The following is a 25,229-nucleotide window of genomic DNA, read 5'->3' as shown; positions in this document are numbered from 1 at the left end:
GACGCATGAGGAAGGCAGCCAAGTAGACAAAGACAACCGAGCCTGACGGAAAAACAACAGATGAAACCAATTAAATTTGCTACTCTCAATAAATGAGTAACTTTTTTAATGAAAAATGAGTGTTTGCGAAAATGCTCTCCAGGATCCCACAAAATTAGAAGGTGGTGGAAGGGCGGGTGGAATCAAGAGGGCAGAATCAAAATGAACTGTATATTCAGAGGCAGCCATCATATACATTGCCAGTACCTACGTATTAATTGCCACAGACCCCTGAGAGACATTGGGTCAGAAATAGCAAAAGAGTTTTACCCATTTTGTGTCTATGGAAAAATGCTCTCGTACGTAAGGGCAGTTGCCCCTAGAGGCATTAGCAACAAGAAGAAATGCTATCATTGTAAAACTGTTCTGGCTTACTTCATTGATCAGTTCGAAATTTGCGGACTGTGTTGTATTTTTTCACTTGCCTAAACGTTTCCAAATCTGATAAAGAAAAGTCTTTTTTCCGACATAAAATGATTTTCTAAAAACTTAATAGAAGATCGGACACTGCTTTTCTTCTTTCTGCCCCTGTCATGCAATTTTTGGGCCTTTACCCAAACTGGATTAGAAGAACTGAGGTCTGCGGATTTCAAGGTAAAACTACGTACCTTTGAATGTGGTAACATGAAAAGCCGTTTCTTGGAAAGAGAGGCTGCACATTTGTTATCTATATCTCAGCTCCACTATTCAACTATAGATAAATATATTTTCCAACATTCAGCAAAACTATTTTCAAAGGAAAACAGTAAGTACAATATGTACCCAAACAATAAGTTACTTACCTGTGGTAATGCTTTATCTGGTAGAGACGTTATCTAGTCGCAGATTCCTTACCATAGAATATTTTGTAGGCATCAGACTGGATCTGGAGGTTTTTGAGACGTACCCCTGCATGCCAGTAGGTGGTTTAGTTTGTCTCCAGGATGGCACTTATATAGGTATTGTGCACATCATATCCGGATCGGATGCCACTGATGCAAATCCAAACAATGCCACCTACCAGCGCACAGGGTTACTGCTAAAAAATGTATGGATCCAGTCTAACGCCTAGGAAATATTCTAAGTTTAGGAATCTGCGGCTAGAAGTCTCTATCAGATTGATAGGTCTGAATGATAAGGCTGTCTCATAAATCACAGACCTCTACAATGCACTAAGACATAAATAGAAAGCTCTAATTCACTCTATAAATATAGAAGAAGGGATGGATGTCATGTAACTGGTTCTGCACTCCCACTCCACCCCACCTTACACCTCCCAAGGAAAATACTTCAAAGCTGAAGAATGCACAGAGTAAAATTAACAGTTCACCACCTTCCACATTACAGCAAAGATATTTCAACACAGTGTGTTTGTAGACCCCGCGAGTAGCTGATCATGAAATAAATGAGGGCCTATGCCCTCGTAAAGCACATGTGACGAAGTACAGTTTTAAAATTTGCCCACCAGAAAGGTACTAATGCATTTTAATCACTTCAATGATTCATCTGTGACCGGTTTTATGTGTGGAAGGAGGAGGGGGTCATTCGAAAGTTTTCGGCATGGAAACAGACCAAACAAATTGTGTCGCATTATCTGTCCTAGTATTGATGTACTGCAACTGATACAGTTGTGTTGATTAGACACTCATCTCCCCACAACCTGGAATTTTGGATTTGGGGAAAGAACATCTTTGGGTGACAGAATTCAGTAGTATTCATGCAATAAATATACCTAGATACTTTATGAGGATTTATCACATATGGAATTTGAGTATATTTGTGTACTGATGGTGCTAAGTGTTGTGGAGAAAAGTAATAGAAATTATGTTACCTTCGGGCAGAGAAAAGCCATGGGGCTGATGGAAGAGAAGTTTGCTGGGCAGTAGAATCCGGCAGCACAGACGCCTGTTGGCGAGCTCAGACCAGCACTAGCACAGTAAAACCCACTACTGCAGGGCACACAACTCTGCACTGTGGAGCCACCTATTAAAAGTAAATGGACAGTGTTCATCAGGCAAGTAGCAGGAATTTCTCTCTTCCTACAAATTTCTCCACCTGAATAGTGGGAAGATGAATAACAAATCTGCCCTCAGTATGTCCAGCTTTTGCCATTGACTATCTGAGCCAGTGGAAATGATTGCACTCTGCCAACACAGTTACATGCAACATAAGTGTACCTTGTAAACAAAGACTGACTTCTAGTTTGAAGCACAGTGATGAACAACAGAAGATAGTTTAGCAACATCTTCAACAACCCAGTATTGTAGGGCTCCTACTTCCTCAGTAGTAACTGTGCATTTGTTGTACAACATAGACATTGAGACTGTGCAAGACTGATTCCATGTGCACCTTCAGGATCTGTTGGCCTATAGTTCTGCTAGCTCACAGTGTCACCATAAGTCCCCCTAAACCTGAGAAGGTAACAAATGGAGAGGACAACCTCAGAACATGACACTCCTGACTCACCAAGGAATCAGGTTAACAGATCTCGAACCTTTTTTCTCAGTCCCTTGTGAGTAGCCAGAGAGATACACAAGAAATATACAAAAGGGGCATTTCAATAGTTATTAAAACATTGTGAATCTGGTATAAAATATGTGTGCTGCAATGATTGATAGACAGAAGGAGATGAAAGTTATTGGCAATATGAGAACAGTGAAAATGATAAACAAGTCCACTATTGTTGCGAAGCAATGTATATGTGCTGGCATATAAGTACTCTGTATAATATACTCCTACTATACGCTTCCTAACCTAGTTCCCTAGGGTGGGTGATCTGCCAAAATCCCTTACTGGATGATTCAACTCCCCATCACCTGTGGGTGAATGTGTTTAGGTACCCGTCTTGGTCACAAGTTGGACATCCCTCCTGGGTGAGGGAAAACAGGAATCAGCATGGCTGAAACTCCGACAAAAGTGACCTCAAGGTGAAAATAGAGTGCTCCTCTGATTTGAATAAGGAAATGTAGGTGTATATTTAATAACAGTATCCATGCTTCCATGTTAGAGCCTCAGTCAGGCCGACATCGTTTATCCTCTTGTGATAACTATGTCGCCTTACAGATCAATATTAAAGCATCAACATTTGCACAATGTATGTTTAGGCCTTGTACTAAATGTTAAAAGTGTTCTTATGAAGAAGAAATGTAAGCAATATGGTTTCAGAGAAACTAATCCTGCACTGTCACATATGCAAATGTGTGTCAAAAGTCATCTTCTAGAAAAGAAGGCGACATAAGAAACGTGTATGTAAAACGGCAGTGTTTCTCCCCGTGCCTAACTCAGCCATGTGACACCAGCATTAGCACGATGCACCTAACCAAAGTTTCTGATCCTTGAAAAACGACAGTTACAAACTCATGATTTTGCCTGAATGATCTTTACCCCATCATATGCATCACAATAACCGAAGATCTTTAATGATTTCACTAGGAAATATTTTTGAATTGCTGAATTTTCAAATATAGTGGAAAACGTGCATGGGTCTGTGTCAAGTAATTTCTCCTAAAACAATACAGGACCAGAGTTAGAATAGCAGTTAATGAGTTTAAAAATGACAGGAAGAAACACATTTCTGAAAAAACACCAGTGTAATGAGGTCTCTGCAATAAAGTGAATGCTAAATTGTGTCAAAATGTATTAATTACAGGTCAAAAGTATTCTGTAGAATTATTACAGATCAAATATTTCGAGGCAGAAATGATCCCACTGATGCTGCTATCTCACAGTCAGTTGCATTACAGGGATGACATGGGCCTTGGTGAACCAGTAGTTGCCAGGCTTCAGTGAGCCTCTCAGGGTTATGGCCCCAATGGTACAGTATCTCCTGCAACAAAGGAAGCTATGCCCCTGCTCACAGTATGTTCCCCTCTCAAAATTAGAATTCAATTGAGATAATATAAATGCCTGCATTAAGCATTTTGTTCGAATCTCCACATGGTATTGGTACATAAATGTTCAGGTTAAGGTGGATTACAAATTAGTATTTCAGTTTCGCAAACAGGAAAATTGAGACCCTAAGGTAATGAAAACTGGTTGACACCAGTTGTGCATTTCTACTGGTATGATTATTTTGTTCTCAAATAAAATCATGTGATCTTATGTGGCTCGTGAATATATTATAATATAATAATATAATCCACATTTTTAAAGCGCGAACAATCACCCGTAAGGGTCTCTAGGTGCTGGGGGCTGTCGGGAAGATTATGCAAGCTATTGCCCAGAGTTAAATGGTGCTGGGCTAATCTGCCACCGGGGATCGAACCGTGATTCCCAGATTCCGGAGTCAGTTGCCCTGGCCGCGGCGCCACACCTCTTAGCACGTGGATTGAAAACAACAATAAGGGACTGATTTTAAGGCTAGCATATGCCTTCCCTCACATAACACTAAACACAGTCCAATAACATATCGAATCAGAGTGTTTGAAGAATGCACCAGGGCTACTTATTGAGCTCTTCAAAGGGTGCCATCTAAAATGATTAAAGACCAGGAACCACCAAGGTCACATACTCAACAAGCATTGGCATAGCCAATAGGTCTCACCTTTGGGACCTTATAAGTCCATGCAACAGTTGCATAAGTAAATACTTATAAGGTCCCAAAAGCGAGACCTATTGGCTATGCCAAGCGGCCGCGAAAGTGATGGCGATCAAACATCAAAGCGGCTGTGTGGCCGCGAAAGTGAAAGTAATTGCGGCGCGTGCGCCCACGCACATGCACTGTAGCTCGAGGCTGGCCTGGTAGCACTTTTTGGAGCCCTCTCAAAAAGTCTCGCCAGACCAGCGCATGCGCTGGGTCAGGCGAGACCTAAAAATCAATATGTACCTCTGAAGTTAAAAACCAAGTAGGGGTGCTGGATTCATGAAAGATACATTTTTGCACCCGGCATTCTTTAGTTACCAACCAAGGGTGAATGAGTTCGAGGCTGCTTTCTTTATTCCATAGAGTTACATCCTGATTTTGTTTCTGTAGCCAGACTCTAATTATGGGTTTCCTTGCCTAATCAGGGAGTTTTCTCTAACATGTCGGTGCACTAAAGTCATTATTGTCATAGATTACATCAGAGAATACCCCAGAGGAGGCTATAGAAGCCTCAGAAGGGCAGTGAAGACCAATGCAATTTTGTTGGTGAACTAGTCCCTAATGAAGAGACACTGTGACAGTAGATCAAAATGGAACAACCTTTTGGTGGTCTATTGTATTTGATCAATTTAATTACATTTACTAGAGAATAGGTGAACCATCTAGATTTGGGTTGGAGTTTCAAACCAAATATGCTCTCAACAAAAGCAGTCTGACGAATCTATTGAAACGAGTAATAGCAAGAAACAAGTCTCAGTGGTAGATTCCCATTGAATACTGAGGGGTAGGTTTCGTCCAGAGAACCCCTAAGTATTACGAGCTTCCAAGCTATCGCCAAGTGGCTATTACTGTGAACAAAACATCTGTCAGCCCAGTACTACTTACATTTTTGTGCCTGATCACAAACTCTAAAATCTCTTCCTCATTTCAGTGCAATAAATGTACAGTGCTCTATTAATACACTGGCTCCCCGTGTTTAATTTCTTAAATAGGGGTTTACACTATTTCTGTGTAGTGTGCGCACATTTTTATTCAACCCCATATCTTCATGAACTAATAACCAGCAATGTGCTAAATTAACAGTTTGAAACACTTTGTGCTTCGTTAGCAGCAGCCCTCCAAGCATGCAACGGAGAGACTGAATAATAGTAACTAGGTCTGTAGTGCCTGCCGTATCACTGGCTTTTGCTACCAATAATCTGTTGAAGGAGTCTACAACCCTCTTGTGTGAAATTACTTCAGCCTCTGTGGAGCAGATCCTTCACCCTCAACCACCACATATATGTCGCCTGCGCCATGTGAGGTGCTTTTGCGGTTGCTTATAGCTTTCTGTGCTTGTATACTGGATGTTTGGGATCTCAAAGATGGCCGAATGAATGTAGTGGAAGAGGGATGTTTTTCTCCACTTTGCACTTATGGACATGGCACACTTCATGCACATTTATTCCTTAAAACATCCCAATTGGGAGGGTTTATGGGATCCACAAAGGCACCTTGGGATGTCAGATGGGAATTCTGCTGTGAACAAATGGCCTGTATAGAATTTATTTTGCCTCTTTGACATGTCCACCTGATCTGCCTGGTAAAAGCGTTCCCCTGCTTGGGATGTCTGGCCTTTCCCTCCCCTCATAAACATTCAGGAGGCCTCCGGTGTCAGGAATCCCCAGCCCATTCCCTGTATAATCTGACAAAATCTACAGGGGCTACTGGTCACCATGTTGCTGTCCTAACTTCGTAATGCCTGCCCAATTCTGGTTTCCAAACTTTATGAAGAGAGTTGCAAGAGATGTTTGTTAAATTGTCAGGTGATGATTGCTTATTTATTAATACATAGTCCCAGCAAACTAGGCCTCTATGTAAGTGTGTCACTAATCTACGTGCCTCTTGTTTACTATCAGAACACTGCAAAACGGAAAACTGATGACCCATTGTACTCCCGAAGAACCGAGTGCCCGGATGGCACAGGCGGCAAGGTGTAGCAGTGTCTTTTCTCTCACTTCCAATCCCCTTTCCCTTTCAAGCCACCGGTCGAGACTCATGTGACAATCCGGTAGCCTTGACATGTGTCTCGGGAGGTCAGGGAGCTCTGAAGTCACAAGAGTCTACAGTCTTCTAACTCTGACCCAGACCAAAGAAACCTCTATCTTCATGGCCATATTCCTGTGTTAACATTGCACCTTGTTCCTTTTACTATTCTGAGTCTTCAGGCTGTCCACTCCTTAAGATATTATTGAAACCCTAAGAGACTACCAGTGCCCTAACAGTAGGCTGCAATGACACTGTTCGTCGCATTCCTATTTTTTACATTGGGAGCAGGAGCGGCCGGTCCATTGGGGCAGAGAGCCCACGTCCCTCCACCTTTCGCCACTCATGAAATTGTCTGTCAGGCTGTACAAAGGTTAGCCTGACAGACACCGTTTACTTTCAGTTCAAGCAGCCAGGAGCCAGACATGCACATTTAGAGCAGGCTTCTTCTGGCTGCCTGTGTTGAACTTTGCTGGGCTGAGAAAGTCACAGCCCCTGTGGGCGTGACATCCTCAGCTTAGCAAAGGTCCCTGAGGCCCTCCCCTCAGTGACGAGGGGTGGCGTCACTGATTGCCTTGCACCTGGGCACTTCAGTTTTAAGTCCTGAAGCGCCCAGGGTCGAATGTCAATCTGTGACACTTCAACAAAGAGTGGGGTGGGGTCAGCAGTCTCATTGACCCATCCGACTCTGTGATGACATTGGGACCGCTGCCTTCCATCATTGGCCAATGAGGTAAGGCAACAGTCCCAAGCCTTCTGGAACCTCTGAGGCAGAGCTGGCTGCAGGTTAGTGTTTGTTGTAGTTTTAAACTGTTTGGTGCTTGCATGCGGGTATGTATGAATGTATGGTGAAGAGTGTTGTGAATGGATGTGTTTGTGTGCGTGCGTGTATGTATGAATGTTTGGTGAAGGGTGTTGTGAATGAATGTGTTTGTGTGCGTGCATGTGAATACATTGCTTTAAGTGTGGTGTGTATGTGTGCATGAGAGTGTCCCATCCGCCCTCCTCCCTCCAAAACTTACCGGCCGCCACTGAATGGGAGCATGCATTCCGACTGGAATGCATTTTCCCATTGTAAAGAGCTGAGGTGCAGTTCATCCCTTCACCCCGTGGCAGGCACGTAAGCTGTTTTCCCCAGGTAAGGAGCACTACTTTTAATGTTTTCTTTTTACAGCTCACATCCTCAGATTGCTTTCTACGGCTTACATACTTAGATTGTTTGCTATCTCAGAAAGCTGACTTCCCTCTATACTCCTAAAACCCTGCATGAAAAGACTGAACTTGACTTAAATCCACTTGATTCCTCTCCTTCTTTCTTCAGTGAACCTCTTCTTATCTTCCATTCTCCATATGCTTTATATTTCTGAGTTAAGCCTCCTCTCAGTCTTGTGCCTGTCTGCCTTATTCTCTTTTATTGTAATTCTCCAAACAGCTTACACCTCATTTAATAAATCACAGCATCTCCTGCTTTAAAACGCTATCCCTGCCACCTAACAAAACCTAACCTACCCCAGTCCATCAGTTCCAGAATAAACTTTATTCGGCGCAATGATATAAAAGCGACAGCTCATTCATAAAATGTACAGTACACCACATGAATTATCAAACTTCCAATAAAACGACCAGTTTAAATGGAAAAAAACATGATGTTACAAATAAAATAGTAACCAAAGGTAAACTACGTAAAAATTAATAAAGTGGCTGGTGCAATTCTTGACAGAGATATGTATTATTCATGCATACATTTATTAAAAAATATCTCTTCGTATTGCTTCCTAATGGTTAAAACCAATTTGAGAAAGTTTGAGATAGCATGGCATCTCTTAAGTAGGAAGTTTTTGCAACAGTTCTAATCCCAGTTGATGACTTTCTAACCATGAACTGCATTATACCGGGGCCAGGAAAGATTGACTTGGGCCTTAATACAATGGGACATGATGAAATGACATGTGATTTCGATTTGTAAGGTCATTGCATCAACATGGGAGTACATCACGGTACCAGATTTTTTGCATCGGAAGACATGTACAATGTTTAGCCTGAAAAGTGTTAGGAGATCACGCTAACATTGATTTTTTACCCAGCACAAACATGGCTCCGGACACCTAGTTGTTGACACCGGGAGATATCTATATCTTGCAACTGTTTGTAAATCAAGCGCTCATTCCATTCTGATTTCCGTACATCTCTCTAAGTACCGATTTTCGATGCACTCTTTATAGTTTAGATTAAACTCTTGTGGATTTATGAATACCTCGGCCATCTCCAGATTACTGCAGATATTCCGCACGTAGGCAACTCAAGGAATTCTATTGGCATCCTCTAGAGACAAGCAATCAGACATCGAGGTTCTGAGTAAAGTTGCCTCAGGATTTCCCCAACACTTAATTCATAACAATAACAGGCCTAATCCTATTTGGTCCTTGATATATGGCAGGCTAAGTTCCTCATGGACAATAAAAGTTGCACTTTTGTTTTGGTACTGCCAATAATCTGTGGGCGAAAGCGTTTTCTTGACGCTGAATGGACACTGCATTCTCATTGCCCCCAAACCCTGCGCCATATAACTCCTATATAAACTAAGCATCTTTTGATTGATTTATTTTTCAATTTTCAGGGCAAACCTAACAAGCATTGGCATAGCCAATTGGTCTCGCTTTTGGGACCTTATAAGTATTTAGTTATGCAGCACAATATCCTTGGTGCTACAACATCAACTGTTGCATGGCTAAACACTTAAGGTCCCAAAGCGAGACCTATTGGCTATGCCAATGCTTGTTTTTAAATGCCCCGATGTGCTACTAATACACTCTAACATAGCATGCAGCCCTCCCCTGAGTCACCATGCGCTACGTATTACTCTATGCAGAATGTCCTATTCTGCGCTGGGAGAGAGCATACTCTTTGTGGGGAGGTCATGTGATTGTCCAGCATCACAAAACTCGACCCCGGAATACGAACCCATTTTCCAGTACCAAAGGTAACTGCTCTGACTCTACTTGCTCATTCTGGGTGTTGCAGTTCTGTTTGGTATAGAAGTATTAATAAAACCAACGCCCACGGCTTAAAGTGGGCCGGGTCCTGTCGTTGGTCAGCACCGGCAGTTCTAAAAAACACTTTCCCGAATGGGTCCCTTTCGAGCTCTCTTTTAGTGTCCTCACCCTCGGGGTTAAAAAAAAGAATCTTAATTTTGAGGCAGTACTGCCCTTCACTGCCTTTCATGTATCCTTGAAGAGACTCGTTAGAGTTCTTTTAGTCTCATCATTTCAGACTTGAAGCATTTTAACTATTTTATACCACTATTGACAAAGCCAATAGTCCTGGTTTGCTGTAGGTGTAATGTTGTTTGTTATATTTATTATATATCTGAACGCAAAGCCAGAACGAAGCATCAAAATATCAGTCGGGCAGCACATAATGCTAATCCGAGACTTCAAATTTAGTGTTTTAATCCACGCCCTTAATTATATCGCCCGCGCCCCTTGAGAGATCCCCCAGTTTTTTCATCACACTTAAAGCCCCACCAATACCTCTGAAATTCGTCATTTGCAGGTGAAATGTTTTAGGAATAGTAATGGTGCCCGTGATGACTTGCATGAAATGGTAGCAATGTTAAGTCAAAACGTGACTTTTATTTTTATTTTTGGTTCATGATTGAGTTAAGGCAGGAGGAAACCCAAGTCACGGTTTTCAAAGAAAGGGTGGAATAAATTAACAACTGTACAAAACACAGGCGTCATCTAAAATAGCTAAAAATTCATCATCTGATGTTGTTCCGATGCCAAGGCTTGAACGTGGTTAAGCCGTTGCAAAGTCGTCAGTTCTAACTGTTATGCCTCCGAAGACCTTAACATAAACACGGGGGAATCTGTGCAACACATAAACCTCTTCCAATGGGACACAATTCTACAGTTTCTTATACTTTGACCCTGAGTGAACAATGTTAAGCTTAAAATATGTTCTTATGACCACGAAGTGGTGCACATCGGCGATCCTCCCCATACGTGTGAGCCAAGCACACGTTTGAGAGCTTACTGAAGTAAACAGCCAATGACCGAGAAGAGTCAAAATCCGTACGAAACTCAGACTTACGCAAATGTGTCTTTGTTACCCATTTACTAAGACATTGCTACATCAAGGATGGCCCACGACCACACTAACCAACACTGCGAGGTCTCCATTTTAAGCACTGAAAAAAGAGACTGGAATATGGCAGAAGCCCGATCAGACAGGCCCCTCCCCTTGCTAGAATGTCCGGGGAGGGTGGGCAAAAGGGAGTGAAGAAGACATGTGGCTAGAAAGAAATGGAAATATGCCGTGACTGTTCCAGCTCCCTTCTGTAGTGTGGAGCTGAAGGGAGAAAATGGAGTCTGATCACAGGGGAGGAGCGACCATTTGCTGCTGTGTTTTTTATGTATCTATTACGAGCAAATACTACAAAAGCAACCTCACAGTTCGGCTAGAACAACATTAAACAGCAAGGTTCGACATCTGGCAAAATTCAATTTTAAACGCAAGGGCGGAGATAAGCAACCTCTTTTGCAATGTAAAATACATAGCAAACATGTCCTTAACCCCTTCGCCGCGGCAGGAATTCCGCCGCGGCGCTGGGGGGGTTTGGGGGCAGTTGCGGTGGCGCTGTGCTCGTGACGGAACCACTCCGTCACGAGCCACGGGTGAGCTGTGCTCATGACGGAGTGGTTCCGTCACGTCTCCGCCCACTGCGCTAATCGCCCGCACAGGCGGGGAATTAGCGCCGCGTGGGCGGAGCGGCCACCAACGGCCGCAGCATGACGGAACCACTCCGTCATGAGCACACGGCACCCGTGGCTCATGATGGAGTGGTTCCGTCATGAGCACGGAAAGGGTTAAGGTATGTATGGTTAGAAATCTAAATGGTGATTCAAAGTTGGCTAGCACATAGCAACACAAAAGAAGAAATAGCAAGTACAGGCTATGCCAAGCGGCCGTGCGGCCGCGAAAGTGATCGCAATTGCGATCAAACATCAGTGCGGCCGCGAAAGTGAAAATAATCGAGCAGAGCATCAAAGGGCTGGGTGAGAAGGGAGGGGGGAATGCAAGGAGCAGAGGAGCAGCTGTGCACGTGCACGCCATCGTGCACTCAAGCTCTAGGCCAGCAAAACCATGTGGGTAGCACTTTTGAAAACCCACTTACAAAATGTCTCAAAAAGAGACAGCTTTCGCTGTCTCAGCGAGACCTAAAAATTGCTTCCATGTTTCTTCCCACTTGCTGTGCTTTTGCAGTAATTAGTTAATTCCAACCGTAGAATGAACTGATAGTAATACCCAAGTAATTAATGGTATTCACCTTCTCCAGGCGCCCCCCTCCCTATTGTGAAAAACTTTGTTTTTCTAATTTGGTTTCTCACATGACATCACACATGTTTCAGCAAAGTCTCCTTTTAAGTCTAGAGAATCCATGTGAGACAAAAAGGAATCCAGCAATACCTGTAGGCCATTTGCTGTGCAGGACATTAACACAGCATCATCTGTAATATAACAAAATGAGTATGTATTGGATCCCCATTTTTGGCATAGCCATCCCTGTTCCTTTAAAGTGTTCACGAACCCCATTTATATAAAGAAGGAACAGGAAGGGTGCTAGGATGCACCCCTGTCTGATGCCCCATAATGAGCTGATCTGTTTGTTTGTTTTTTTCTTCCTTTGAGCCGTAGTGGATTGATATGGTTAGATCGTGATGTAAATGTTTAATCGGATCCAGCAAATCAGAATCCACTCCCAGGTTTTACATTATCTGCCATAGCTTTGACCTATTTATCAGGTCAACTGCGCTAGTTAAATCTATAAATGCCATGTGTAAGGCACCCTTTTTGGCCAGCACAAACTTCCCTGCTATGAGGTACAGATTCAACAATTGCTCAACTCTGCCAAAGGCTGGCCTAAAGCTTAAATTCGCCTCCGATAAGCTTTTATTTTTAATGGCCCAGGATTCAAGACGTGACAGGATGACTCTCCCCAAGATCTTAGCACTGCAATCTAATAAGGAAATTTGCCTGTAACATGAGGGTAAGACTCAATCTCTTTTTTTGAAGATGAGCACGATTGTAACTGTCCTCCATGAGGCTTGTATACACTCCAACGAACATTAGTTAGGAAAGGGGGCCAATAAATGTATGCTTGATCTATAAAAATCAATAAGGACCCCATCTGGCTCTAGTGCTTTCCCTGAAGCACATTGCTTGATTGCCAGAACGACTGCAATAGGGGGCATGTTATTCTTACTTTAAATGGGACACCAATTGTTCAGCTGTAATCATACAATCGACCCTTAAGGCCTGTGCATTCATAAAGAAGGGGGGTTAATGACTGCCCAAAATTGGGAACTATCTCTGGTGTTTGCTGCACATATAAGGTCTTCCCAAGCTTGATTTCTCAACTTTCCTCTAGGGCCTTCCTATAAGCATGCCTAGCTTCTTTCACATGATCTGCTATGCAGTGGTTTGCTTTCAGGATAGCTTTCAGATGTTTATGTGCTCCAGTACAGGCTTTATTAAACCAACAATGTGGTTTAGAATCCGAACTGGCAAGGGTAATGAGCATGTTATTTAAAATAGATTACAAACACAACAAGATGATGGACACAGTGCTGAACATTTTCAACTACTCATCCCCAGTCACAGATCTTGGCTTAATCCATTGTTCTTTTGCTCACTATGCCACCCCAGTTTGGACCCAGTCATATGCAAATCAGTCTTCATCCTGTTCTTCATGGGAACCGTCCAGACCGAACTGCCAGGCCAGGTCCTCCCTGGACCGGAAACAAGCATTCTAATACTGGTTTCGGTGTTTCACCCCTCATCAGTCAGGCTAACTTGAATCCAGTAGCACAGCGAGGAAGTTATGTTTGCTATGTTCGCCCTAAGTGGCCAAGGGTTGCCCAGACGTGGGTCCCTTGCTGGCTGTGCCACTGGATTCAAGTTAAGATAGCTAATGAAGGGTGAAACCCCAAACCCTTGTCCCAGGATGCTCGTTTCCAGTCCAGGGAGGACCAGGCCTGGCAGTTCAGGCTAGAATGTTCCCATGAGGAACCGGGTCAAGACTGATGTCCATATGGCTGGGTCCAAACTGGGGTGGCATACTAAGGAAAACAACAATGGATTAAACCCATATCTATGATTGGGGGTGAGCAGTTGAAAAGTTTTAGCACTCCATCCATCATCTTGCTGTGTTTACTATGTTCGCCCTAAGTGGCCAAGGGTATGCCCAGATGTGGGTCCCTAGCTGGCTGTGCCACTGGATTCAAGATAGCTTGGCTGATGAGTGGTGAAACCCCAAAACCGGTTCCAGGATGCTTGTTTCCGGTCCAGGAAAGATCTGGCCTTGCAGTTCAGGCTCGACTGTTACCATGAGTAACAGGGTGAAGAATGATTTTCATATGGCTGGGTCCAACCTGGGGTGCATTTTGAGCAAAACAACAATGGATTAAATCCAGATCTGTGACTGGGGGTGAGTAGTTGAAAAGTTTCAGCACTTCGTCAATCATCTTGTTGTGTTTGCTGTTTAAAATAGATCTATATAAGCTGTCAAACCCCATTAATACAGTGATGGTCTGAATCCTCTTCTATGCAATTTAACACTAACTGCAAGTTTTCTTTTATGATTTTCTCTTTAAAAACTGCAGCATTTAGTTTTTCTCATTTAATTCTCGGGCCCATATTTTTTCAAAGAGGTAGATACTTTTTTGTCTCTCCTGGTATTTTACCTGAATGGCATTTTAAAACAATGGTAAGTGGGTTGTTGTCGCTGTTACACTTCAGGACAATTTTAAAATCTGAAGAAAAAGAGGCATATTCCGCTGAAATTAGGATGAAGTTAATATTGCTACTGCCAGAGTTACCCACAAAAGTTGGGATGTAATTTTGTGCTCTTTCCTGAATATCGCCCATGAATAAAAGATCAGATTGTAAAAAGCAAGCATTCAATGCTTCCCCAAGTGCAGTATACCTAAAATGAGACAATCTTCCTCCAACCCTAAGAACTTTGCGGGTCAACTGTGCACTAAATCCTCTAAAACACAATCTAGCTCATCTAACACATGGAACGTTCTCTGGTTAAAGATATTATAAAAAAATAATATAAGGATATTGAGTTCCATGAAGAATGCTAGCAAACTTATCCCAATGAAAGGGAAGACCTTAAAAGGGTGACTTTGATGCCTGTAAGTTGGAGAACACAAAGGTGGCAAGGCCACCCTTTGCTCTCCCCGCCGGAGATAGGAGAGCGGGCTGTTTCAGCACCTTGTCCCCTTCAATGTAGAGTGACTCTGTTGCCCATGTTTTCTTACAGTAAGAAGTCATAAAACCTAACCAGTCAGTGTTGCCATATTCCATGAGATCAAACTTAAGCACTAAGGCTTCGCATGCGCTGTAGCTGAAATTAGGGCCTCACAAGGCACTATGGGTGATATTTACAATAAAATGTCGGAGCGAAGTGTTACTCCAAAATTGGTAATTCTGCACTCCGACATTTTTTAAACGCAGGGATACACCGTATTTACAAAAATACGGCACACCTCTGTATTTCACCTCGCACCGTCACTAATAAAGTTGCCTAGCGGTAGCACTGGCACCCTTGCGCCCAGTGGCGGCTTGCCGAGGGAGTGCTGTGGGGCGGTGGGCCAGGGCGGGGGAGGGGCAGGGTGGGGGGTACTGGAGTCTGACATAGGACGGACAGGAGTAAGGTAAGTAATTAAATAAATAAAACAATTTACCTTGCGCGCACTGCATCGATAACTCAGAGATGCAGCGCGCGCAAGGTAAGTTGTTTTATTTATTTAATTACTTACCTTACTCCTGTCTGTTGTATGTCAAACTCCACTACCCCCCACCCTGCCTTCCCCCGCCCCGCTCGGCAGCACTTCCTTGGCGAGCCGCCACTGCTTGCGTCATGTTGCAATGGTGCCTACGCTGCAGGGGCGATTGTTTATGTGTAGGAAGGGACACCTTCCTGCACATAAACAATCTTGAAAGGCAAGTTGCTGTTTCTATGTGTGCTGCAGCATGCAGCACACATAGAAAGAAATTACAACGTACTCTTTTAGCATCACGACGCTCGCGCTGCTGTTAGCGTCCGATTTTTAAGCTTTCCCGTTTTGTATTTGCTTTGTTGTGTTATCATTTTACCCTGTTTTTAAACTGGCGCTCAAGGTGCTAGTGGGCTGCTAATCTCCCCCCCCTCTCACCGCATGTAATTTGGTCTATCACCGCCGCTTTGGTGGGTCCGGTTCACGGGGATTCCCGGGGTGGACGCCATTTTGGATTGGGCAGTGGATCTTAGTGGCGGGCGCCATTTTGAGCGCTACAGCGCTCCGCTTTGCCTCGCGGGACGCCTATTTAAGGCGGTTCTCGCTTCAGGACTGTCAGACAAGGTATTCTTTTAGCATCACGACGCTCGCGCTGCTGTTAGCGTCCGATTTTTAAGCTTTCCCGTTTTGTATTTGCTTTGTCGTGTTATCATTTTCCCCTGTTTTTAAACTGGCGCTCGGGGTGCTAGTGGGCTGCTAATCTCCCCCCCCTCTCACCGCATGTAATTTGGTCTATCACCGCCGCTTTGGTGGGTCCGGTTCACGGGGATTCCCGGGGTGGACGCCATTTTGGATTGGGCAGTGGATCTTAGTGGCGGGCGCCATTTTGAGCGCTACAGCGCTCCGCTTTGCCTCGCGGGATGCCTATTTAAGGCGGTTCTCGCTTCAGGACTGTCAGACAAGGTACTCTTTTAGCATCACGACGCTCGCGCTGCTGTTAGCGTCCGATTTTTAAGCTTTCCCGTTTTGTATTTGCTTTGTTGTGTTATCATTTTCCCCTGTTTTTAAACTGGTGCTCAGGGTGCTAGTGGGCTGCTAATCTCCCCCCCCCTCTCACCGCATGTAATTTGGTCTATCACCGCCGCTTTGGTGGGTCCGGTTCACGGGGATTCCCGGGGTGGACGCCATTTTGGATTGGGCAGTGGATCTTAGTGGCGGGCGCCATTTTGAGCGCTACAGCGCTCCGCTTTGCCTCGCGGGACACCTATTTAAGGTGGTTCTCGCTTCAGGACTGTCAGACAAGGTACTCTTTTAGCATCACGACGCTCGCGCTGCTGTTAGCGTCCGATTTTTAAGCTTTCCCGTTTTGTATTTGCTTTGTCGTGTTATCATTTTCCCCTGTTTTTAAACTGGCGCTCAGGGTGCTAGTGGGCTGCCAACCTCCCCCCCCCTCTCACCGTATGTAATTTGGTCTATCACCGCCGCTTTGGTGGGACCGGTTCACGGGGATTCCCGGGGTGGACGCCATTTTGGATTGGGCAGTGGATCTTAGTGGCGGGCGCCATTTTGAGCGCTACAGCGCTCCGCTTTGCCTCGCGGGACGCCTATTTAAAGCTACTTCCTCCTGCGCAGCGGTACCGCGCAGTGGGACGCCGTCGCTTAGCCGGAGTCGTGCCTGAGTCCTGCCCGTCTGCGCTCGTCCGCGCTAGGGACGTGCAGGGCGTGCGGGGCGTGGCAGGTGAGTGCGTTTATATCGTAAGCTAATGGTGGTAAGATGATCACATATTCTAATGAAACACTACGGGCTATTGGTATGACCCTTACGAAATGTACCCAGGTCATCCACCCCTTACGCGGCCCGTATCGCTGTGCCTGCAAAGGTTTTGCTCTGCCTTCTCCGGCTACTATCCGGCAGACGGCTGATGCTGTTATCCGTCCTAGTATTGGGGTTAGCTCGCCGAGCGGTCTCCGGATACTTAGCCTAAATGCCAGGTCACTGGTATCGCATCATGAAAATGTCTTTGATCTTCTACATGATGAGTCTCCAGATATCCTCGTCATTACTGAAACTTGGCTGCAGGAGGACGACACAGCTATAATCAATCTTGCCTTTCCGTCGGAATACTCTACCTTTACCCTCAATCGCCCTACTAGAGGGGGGGGTATCGCACTCGCAGTGAAATCTAATTTTTCCTGCATTTGGAATGCCGTGCACATTGCTGGGTGCGAGAGTGCATCCTTTAAGATTGGGATTAACCCCCAGTATTCGATCTCGGGGCTGGTGGTCTACGCTGTCAGTGCTCTGGCAATGGGGTGTGCCAATTTCTCCATATTAGGGGATCTGAATATTCATTTTGATAACCAGAAGACCCCTGCTGTAGGTAATTTTCTAGCGGACCTTGAGGCCCTTCAATTGTCCCAAAGAGTCTCCCAACCTACCCACTCCGGAGGGCATATATTGGATCCTTTTTTTACAAACCTAACGGAAGCTTCAATACGCTCCGTGTCGCCCCTTGGATGGACAGATCATTTTCTAGTGGATATCCAGGTTCCTTTACCTGATACTATTTCAACTCCTTTAGCTTGATCTATCCCCAGAAGACACTGGGGCAAGCTTAGGTTAGAGGATCTTCATCTCGCTCTAACTGCTGATCCGCTCGAACTCTCGAGTGATGTTGAATTGGGCTATGATCAGTTCTGCAGTTGGATTACCAGGGCGCTGGACTTTTTGATTCCCATCCGGACTAGTAAGATCAGTCCAAAAAGGTCCAGCCCCTGGTATGACAGTGCCCTACGTGCACTGAAAGGGAACTGCAGGCGTGCCGAGAGAGAATGGCGGAGATCCTACGATACGGCGAAGAAAGCGCTGTACTTGGCCTCCATTAAAATCTACCATCGTGCCATCTGTAGGGCCCGCGCGACGTTCTACTCTCTGGAATTTCGTAATAGCCCTAATCCATCCAAGACTATTTTTAAAGCGCTCAAGGATCTGCTGTCTAAGCGCTCTACTCCTACAGTCACGGCCTCTACTTCACATTGTGAAGCCCTAGCTTCTTTTTTTCTGGAAAAAGTGCAGAACATCTACCATGCCTTTCCAAGCTCTGGGCTTGTTCAGAAGACTGCGGTGACTGCCCCTGCCTGTTCCATGTTGGCATTTTTTTCGCCACTCTCATCCGAGGCTTTTGACATTTTGGCCCAGAAGGTCAAATCTGGTTCGCCTTTGGATCCGGTATGTCCTGCCCTGTTTAGGAACCAGTCTTTTGCGGGGTCTTCTACGGTTTGTTCCTTGATTAATACTTCGTTGGCTACGGGCACGGTTCCATCCAAATGGAAATGTGCCGTGGTTTCTCCTATTTTGAAGAAGCCAAACTTGGACGCTTCGAGACCGGAGAACTACCGGCCCATTTCCCTGCTCCCATGGCCGGCCAAATTGATGGAAGCCTATGTCAATCAGGCGCTTACTGACCATCTTACTCAAGCTAACATTCTGGACGAGACCCAGCATGGGTTCCGAGCTGGGCATAGTACGGAGACTGCCCTTCTCGCCATGGTGGAACACCTCCGGTCGGTGCTAGATCAGGGACAGACGGCGGCGCTAGTTTTATTAGATCTGAGCGCCGCCTTTGATACGATCTCGCACCGTATCCTTTTGCACCGCCTGGAAGAGATTGGCGTCACGGGGCTTGCCCTTCAGTGGTTCCGCTCCTTTCTCGTGGACCGGTCTTTCTGCGTTGCCACACCCCCCCCATCAGTCCAAATTCCATCCTTTGGACTTGGGAGTTCCGCAAGGTTCCTCACTGAGTCCCACTCTATTCAATCTTTATGTGAGACCGCTGGCTGATGTTGTCAAGCAATGGGACATGTATATGGTCTCATTTGCCGACGACACTCAGCTGGCGGTTACCATCAGTGGGGATACCGATGTGGATGCCCCCAAGTTCCAGAACGGGCTAAGGGCGGTGGCTAGTTGGATGACGGTCAACTGTCTCCAGCTGAACGCAAAGAAGACCGAGGTCATGATCGTCGGGAAGGGGAGGGACCTCTGGGGGGACAGATGGTGGCCGCCGGAACTTGGTGTGGCTCCAACTCCAGTTATGGAGTTGAGAAACCTGGGAGTTTGGCTGGATTCCACTCTCAGCTTTGTGGGGCACTCCAAGAAAACCGCGGCGTGCTGCTTTGGCGTCCTTCGGGGCTTAAGGCCTGTTCTCAAGTTTTTCGATCCCGCCACCAGGCAGATGGTAGTGCAGGCAACAGTTTTATCTCGCCTGGACTATGCCAGCTCGCTCCTGTTAGGGAGCAATCAGGCAGAAATTGTGCGGCTTCAACGCGTTCAAAACGCCGCTGCCAGAGCAATTGTCGGCTTGCCTAGGTCTTGCTCGGTTTCCAGCACTCTCCGAGCACTGCATTGGCTGCCGATCAAGTCGCAAATTCATTTTAAAGTTTTATGTTTGGTTTTTAAAATCCTGAAAGGATCTGCTCCTCAGATCCTTTCCAATCTTATCTCTGGTTATGTGCCAACCCGTACATTAAGATCTGCGGAGCAGGCGCTGGCAGTAGTCCCGAGGTTCAGGCTTTTGCCGAGCTGGTGGGCGCTCTTTCCGGGTGAAGGCTGCAGCGTTATGGAATTCGCTCCCGCTGCAGCTCCGTACAACTAACGATCTCTTGCTATTCCGGAAATCTCTAAAAACATTCTTGTTTTAAATTTGTTGTCTTCCTGTGATCTTGTGTTGGTTGTGTTGTACCTTGTCGCGCGCCAGGATGCCCCTTAGCTGGGGCAGCTGTGCGCGTAATAAATGTTATTAACATAACATAACATAACATAACATTACGAGGTGAAATTAATAATTTCTCCTCGTATTGCCATCCTAAGACTATATTTTACCTGATCTTAGTTTTTGGTGCTGCCCTATCCTTGCAAATATGGTGCAGCGTCAAAAAGCAATGGGTGTTGTGGCGGAACGCCCTCTGGAACACCAATTGAACACTACTCTTACAGTTAGTGAACCGTAAAAAGGGGCCTTATTTACCAGGCACCGTTAAGCCACGTTAAGAGGCTTAACGCCGCCTTGTAAATAAGGAGAAGGGAATATCGCCACCAGAAAGTCAATAAAAGTGGCAATTAAAGCCCAATAAGTTGTGGAATCTGATTTGTAAGAAGCACGTTGCTGTGCGGCATCCCACCCCTAGTGTTTGGACTGATTGGCCCTCACTGGCACAGTCAGTCTAACGTATCCAGGTTGCTTATTGGCTCAAAACGTGAACTCACAGGAATATTGTACTCCAACAGCGAATCTAAAGATGGAGATGCAGACTCTATGGGTATAGGAGGAGTTTGCAGCAAGAGCAGATTCTGGTTTATAAAAGTGACTGAGTGATTGCACGCGTATTCCCTCTTGGTTTTTGGGCAATGAAGTTAGACACAGTAGCAATGAACAGTAGCGGATCCTCGTGGGAGTGCTGCGGGCGGTGGGGTGTGGCTGGGGAGGGGCAGGGTGGGGAGTAGTAAACTCCAGTTTACGGCCGAACTGAGTTAAGTTAATAAATAAATAAAACGAATTACATTGCGCACGCTGCAACGCCAATCGGCGATGCAGCTCACGCAAATTAGTTTTATTTATTTATTTACTTAACTCCATTTGGCCATAAGCCGGAGTTTACTACCCCCCACCCTGCCCCTCCCCCACCCCGCCCCACCGCCCTGCAGGTCTCCCACAAGGAGCCGCTACTGGCAATGAATGCACTATTTCTGTCTCTTTGAAATTGATTGCTACACCATAGCTAATCGAAGCTTTGTGTGAGCTACCAATCCAGTCCGTCCTTTGTACATTAATAATGTTATTATTCAGATCCGTGTGAAACTCTGAGTTGTTTTGTAGTCAATGCACAAACTTCCATTTTAATATTTCGTCATTTTCTCATGCCCCCGCCCTAATTAGGGAACATTTGCTAATGCAATTACATATGGGGAGCAAGCAGGTGGGAGGTGTAAGCTTGTTAGGCATCCTTGACTAGGCGTACTGGCTCTCCGATAGATTCATGGCCAGGGCCAATACCATCAAATTTTTGCTTTATGAGATCAACCTCTCTCTCATGAGTGACTCCCCCAACCTGGTGGGGTACTGAAGCCTGTGGTGGCCTTTCACAAGATCGATTTTCCTGCACTGGTGGTGAATCTTTTGAGGTGGACTGACCCACTACCTGATGTAACAGGGCTGGCTGGGTATGATCTCCAGGATTCTGAGGGACAATAGCTAAGGAAGAGGAGTCAGTGGTCAGTGGACATTAGTTTGAGTTCAAGTTTTCTACAAAAGTCATTGAAGGTGGCCTCTGTTTCCGACAGGAACTTCTTAGCAAAATGTACACAGGGGTGTAATTTGTTTGTTCAAAAAGTCTAGTGCTGTGTCTGTGCCCCTGGAGACTGCTTTTAGTGACCTCAATTATCGGCCTTTATGCCGTCCTTGATCCAGTTAAGCAGGGGGTTGGTCTTGTTTTAGCGGGAGGGCAAGCCAAGACAAGGGATTCCCACCTGTGAGCTACTCGCCAGTGAGCCTGAATGAGGTAGCCAAGGAGGATACTTCACTAGGTAAGGGGGCCTCCCCCTCCGTGTGTTACATATCTTTCAGCCTGTCCAAGATGGCTACTGGGGTGATGGGCCCTTGTTGATGATGATCACCTCTGGCTCCAAGGGAGTGTTTTGGGTCTATTTCTGCACTTCATCGATCCTTTTCTCTACCTGTTTAAGATCTGACGTAATCGCCCCCATTGCTGAAGACAGGTAGCTAGTGATGGAGGATTTAGACACAGGATGACCATTACCCCGACAGATGGAATTTGCCGCCTTTCTTTTCCCCATATTTCATGCGCAAGTCCTGTCCTACCTTCTATTCGGTCTAAAAACAGCTTCCCACAGGTTTTCTGGAGTAACTTTCACAAGAGTTGGCCGGCAAAGAGGAGTGGCCTGACCGGGAATCTTCTGGCCAATGATGGACAAAGATGGACCTGCCCTTGCCCCGAGCTTTGCATGGGCAGAGACCATGCAGCGGGTTAGTGAATTACACTATATAGTGCAGCAGCCAGCAACAGGTGTGGGTGCATCCTGGGGCCCTGTATATGATGGTAGCTGTAGTCTGAATCACCCCAAAAAGCCTCGAAGTGTCTCCCGCAGCTGGTCAGAGAAGTGCGCTATATAGAGCGACAGCCAGCAGCAGGTGTAGGTGGTTACAGGAGCCACCTCTTAGGGCCCTGTGAATGATGGTAGCTGTAGACTAGATCACTCCAAAGATCCTCGAAGCGTCCCAAGCAGCAGGTCAGTAAAGTGCGCTATAAAGCGCAACAGCCAGCAGCAGGTGTGAGTGATTACAGGAGTCACCTCCTGGGGTCCTATGAATGATGGTAGCTGTAATCTGGATCACCCCAAACAGCCTTGAAACATCCTCCAGTCTATCACACCAACCTGAAACCACATAGCCCCCAATAATGATCACACCTAACTGTTAATAATATAATCTGCTACAAAGTAACTGGAGTAAATTAATTCAATGTTTTTCTTGAAAGCACATGATTAATAGCAATGACCAACATTTAACCACTGGATTAACCACTAACCTTGGGTTCCGGAGTGGCTTGCTACTTGCCGTAAAGCCCTTCAATGCCTCGGCAGGGGTAGTAAGAGCTATATAAATGCAATTAAAATTATAGTTATGATTGAGGGGCTCATTACGATGTTGGGTGGAGTTTGCTCTGCCCGACATCGTCTCAGTCATGAGACCGACCAACACCCGGTCGGCGGTTCCGACCGACTAATTAGGATGCGACTGAACACTGCTCAGTCGCATTCCTATACTTTACAATCGGAGCATGTATTCCAGCTGGAATGCATGCTCCCATTGTAAAATAGGAGGTGCAGTTCATCCCTGCATTCCCTGGCAGGCACTTCAATGTGCTTGCCAGGGGGTGCACAGATCAACTGGGGGCACCTATAGGTGCCCCCTCTGCCTCCAACCGGAGGCTGTACTCCCAAGGGGGGCCTGCTGGGGGCCCCCCAAAGTCGAGTTACGACAGCCGTTCTGAGTCAGAAAGGCCGGCATGGAGAGGCTGCCGAAACTCTGCATCGTAATCCCTATGGGCGGAAAGAGCCGCCCTTGGGATTACTGGCCGCATTCTGACTGGCCGACAGGTTCTCCGAAGCCGTCGGAAGCCAGTCGGAATGACCGTTCGATTGCTTTCTGACTGCCTCGATTGTAATGAAGCGGTTGGAAAGGAATCTGACTGGCATATTACGATGCGGTCGAAAAGTGCTGCAATATCGGCCCCCAGTAACAAAACCGTCAGCAATGCTAAAGCAGAAGCACTGCTGCTTCTGGCTAGCCGCAGGGCTGGTCCAGCAGAATTACCAGGTCTGGTTTGTGTTCACAGTCCGACCCTGCACCTCACTTAAACATGGTGCTATGGAAAACAGTGTGATTCAACTTAATTGAGTGAGAGCAAACCTGTGGGACTGTGCAGGTGTCTACAATAACCCAAACAGAGTTCATTTTATGTGATAATTATCATCTGGCTGGTACTCTGAAAAGTGGGCCCCGTTATGCGAGGCCCGCCCATTAGAGACGCTGTTAGCACAATGGAACAGCAATTGGTAGAAAAGCACTGAGAGTGGGAGGATCTGACTTTACACAGACAAAATACCAGAGAGCACTAAAATTGGAGTCCAAAATGGGGAGGTTGTGGTGGCACACATTGCCAGCAAAGGCATGGAAGACCCTTTTAATCATATGGAAAGAAGGAACAAATTGGAAAGTTTGATAAAATCCTACAGGGAAACACGGACATCAAGATCATCCTGGACCCAAAACCAAAAACTGAAGGGGCTCACGACGCAACAAATTAGGATAGTGGGCCTGCCAGAATGAGAGGAAGGTCTGAGTATGGAATTGTTCCATGAGGAGTGATTATCAAAAGCAGTGCTGGAGGACTAGATAGTAAAATTCTTTTATGTAGAAAGAGCATACAATGTTTCCAGCTGCACTTGTTACTGAGCCCAGGAGTGTTGGTTGTAAGACTACTTTAATGTCGTTACAGTGACCACATTTTTCATGTCTCATGAAACAAGGGGCAGTGGTTTGTTGAAAACAACAAGTTCAGTGTATCACCTTACTATACAAGTGATGTTCAAGGAAGACGAAAGTCTTTCCTCGATGTTAAAAACAACTGCGTTTAATGGATCTATGATACCCACTCATCAATCCTGCTAACCTTAGAGTCATTGTTGAGAACAAAGCTAATTTCTTTCTTTCATAGTCAGAGAACTGGACATGGCTGGGAACAAGAGGAGAAGCAACAGCGAAAGACAGACAGGGCCCCGAGGATGATTTGGACAGTGCATTAGAACAGAAAACAATAATAAACGAGTGTGGTGCAAGCCCATCAAGGAACATGTCTCATGGGAGAGAGCACAGTTGGTGGCAGAGGTGTTTCAACAAATTAGTCCTGAGGTTGGCTCATCAAGGGCTTAACATGATGCACCGACACACAAGAAGACAATGACCCTGGAGACTCTGACTCAGTGATTGGGGGGTGTTCCAGACCTCACCCATGTGACTGTAGGAGTCTTCATGCAAGTAGAACCTTCTGTGGTATATAAATGGAGTGGCTACTATCTCAGGAGTTGGTAGGGGAACTAGTGGAACAGATCCATATGTGCAGTAGCATGGGGTAGAGCCATGCTGAGTTGTTTCTATGGTCAGCATGATCACTTGCTACCCTCACTCTAAGAAATTGACATTTTACATATTCAAATTAATTTTGATGTTATGTTGTCA

The 25,229-nt window shown here is 45.6% G+C and overlaps 1 protein-coding gene across 1 annotated transcript in view; it reads right to left on the bottom strand.

Annotated features, from left to right (window-relative positions):
* The window catches only part of LOC146856812 (uncharacterized), a 1,211,343-nt gene that overhangs the window by 1,138,486 nt on the left and 47,628 nt on the right, over positions 1–25,229 (bottom strand). Inside the window, exon 4 of the mRNA XM_085646995.1 lies at positions 1,850–2,001. Within this exon, the coding sequence (XP_085503121.1) occupies positions 1,850–2,001 (152 nt within the window). The remainder of the gene's footprint in view (positions 1–1,849; positions 2,002–25,229) is intronic.

Source organism: Triturus cristatus, chromosome 3_2 (genome assembly GCF_964204655.1).
Source record: "Triturus cristatus chromosome 3_2, aTriCri1.1, whole genome shotgun sequence".
Lineage (NCBI taxonomy): Eukaryota > Metazoa > Chordata > Amphibia > Caudata > Salamandridae > Triturus > Triturus cristatus.
Note: the sequence above shows the minus strand (reverse complement) of the source record. Positions and strands in the feature narration are given on the sequence as shown.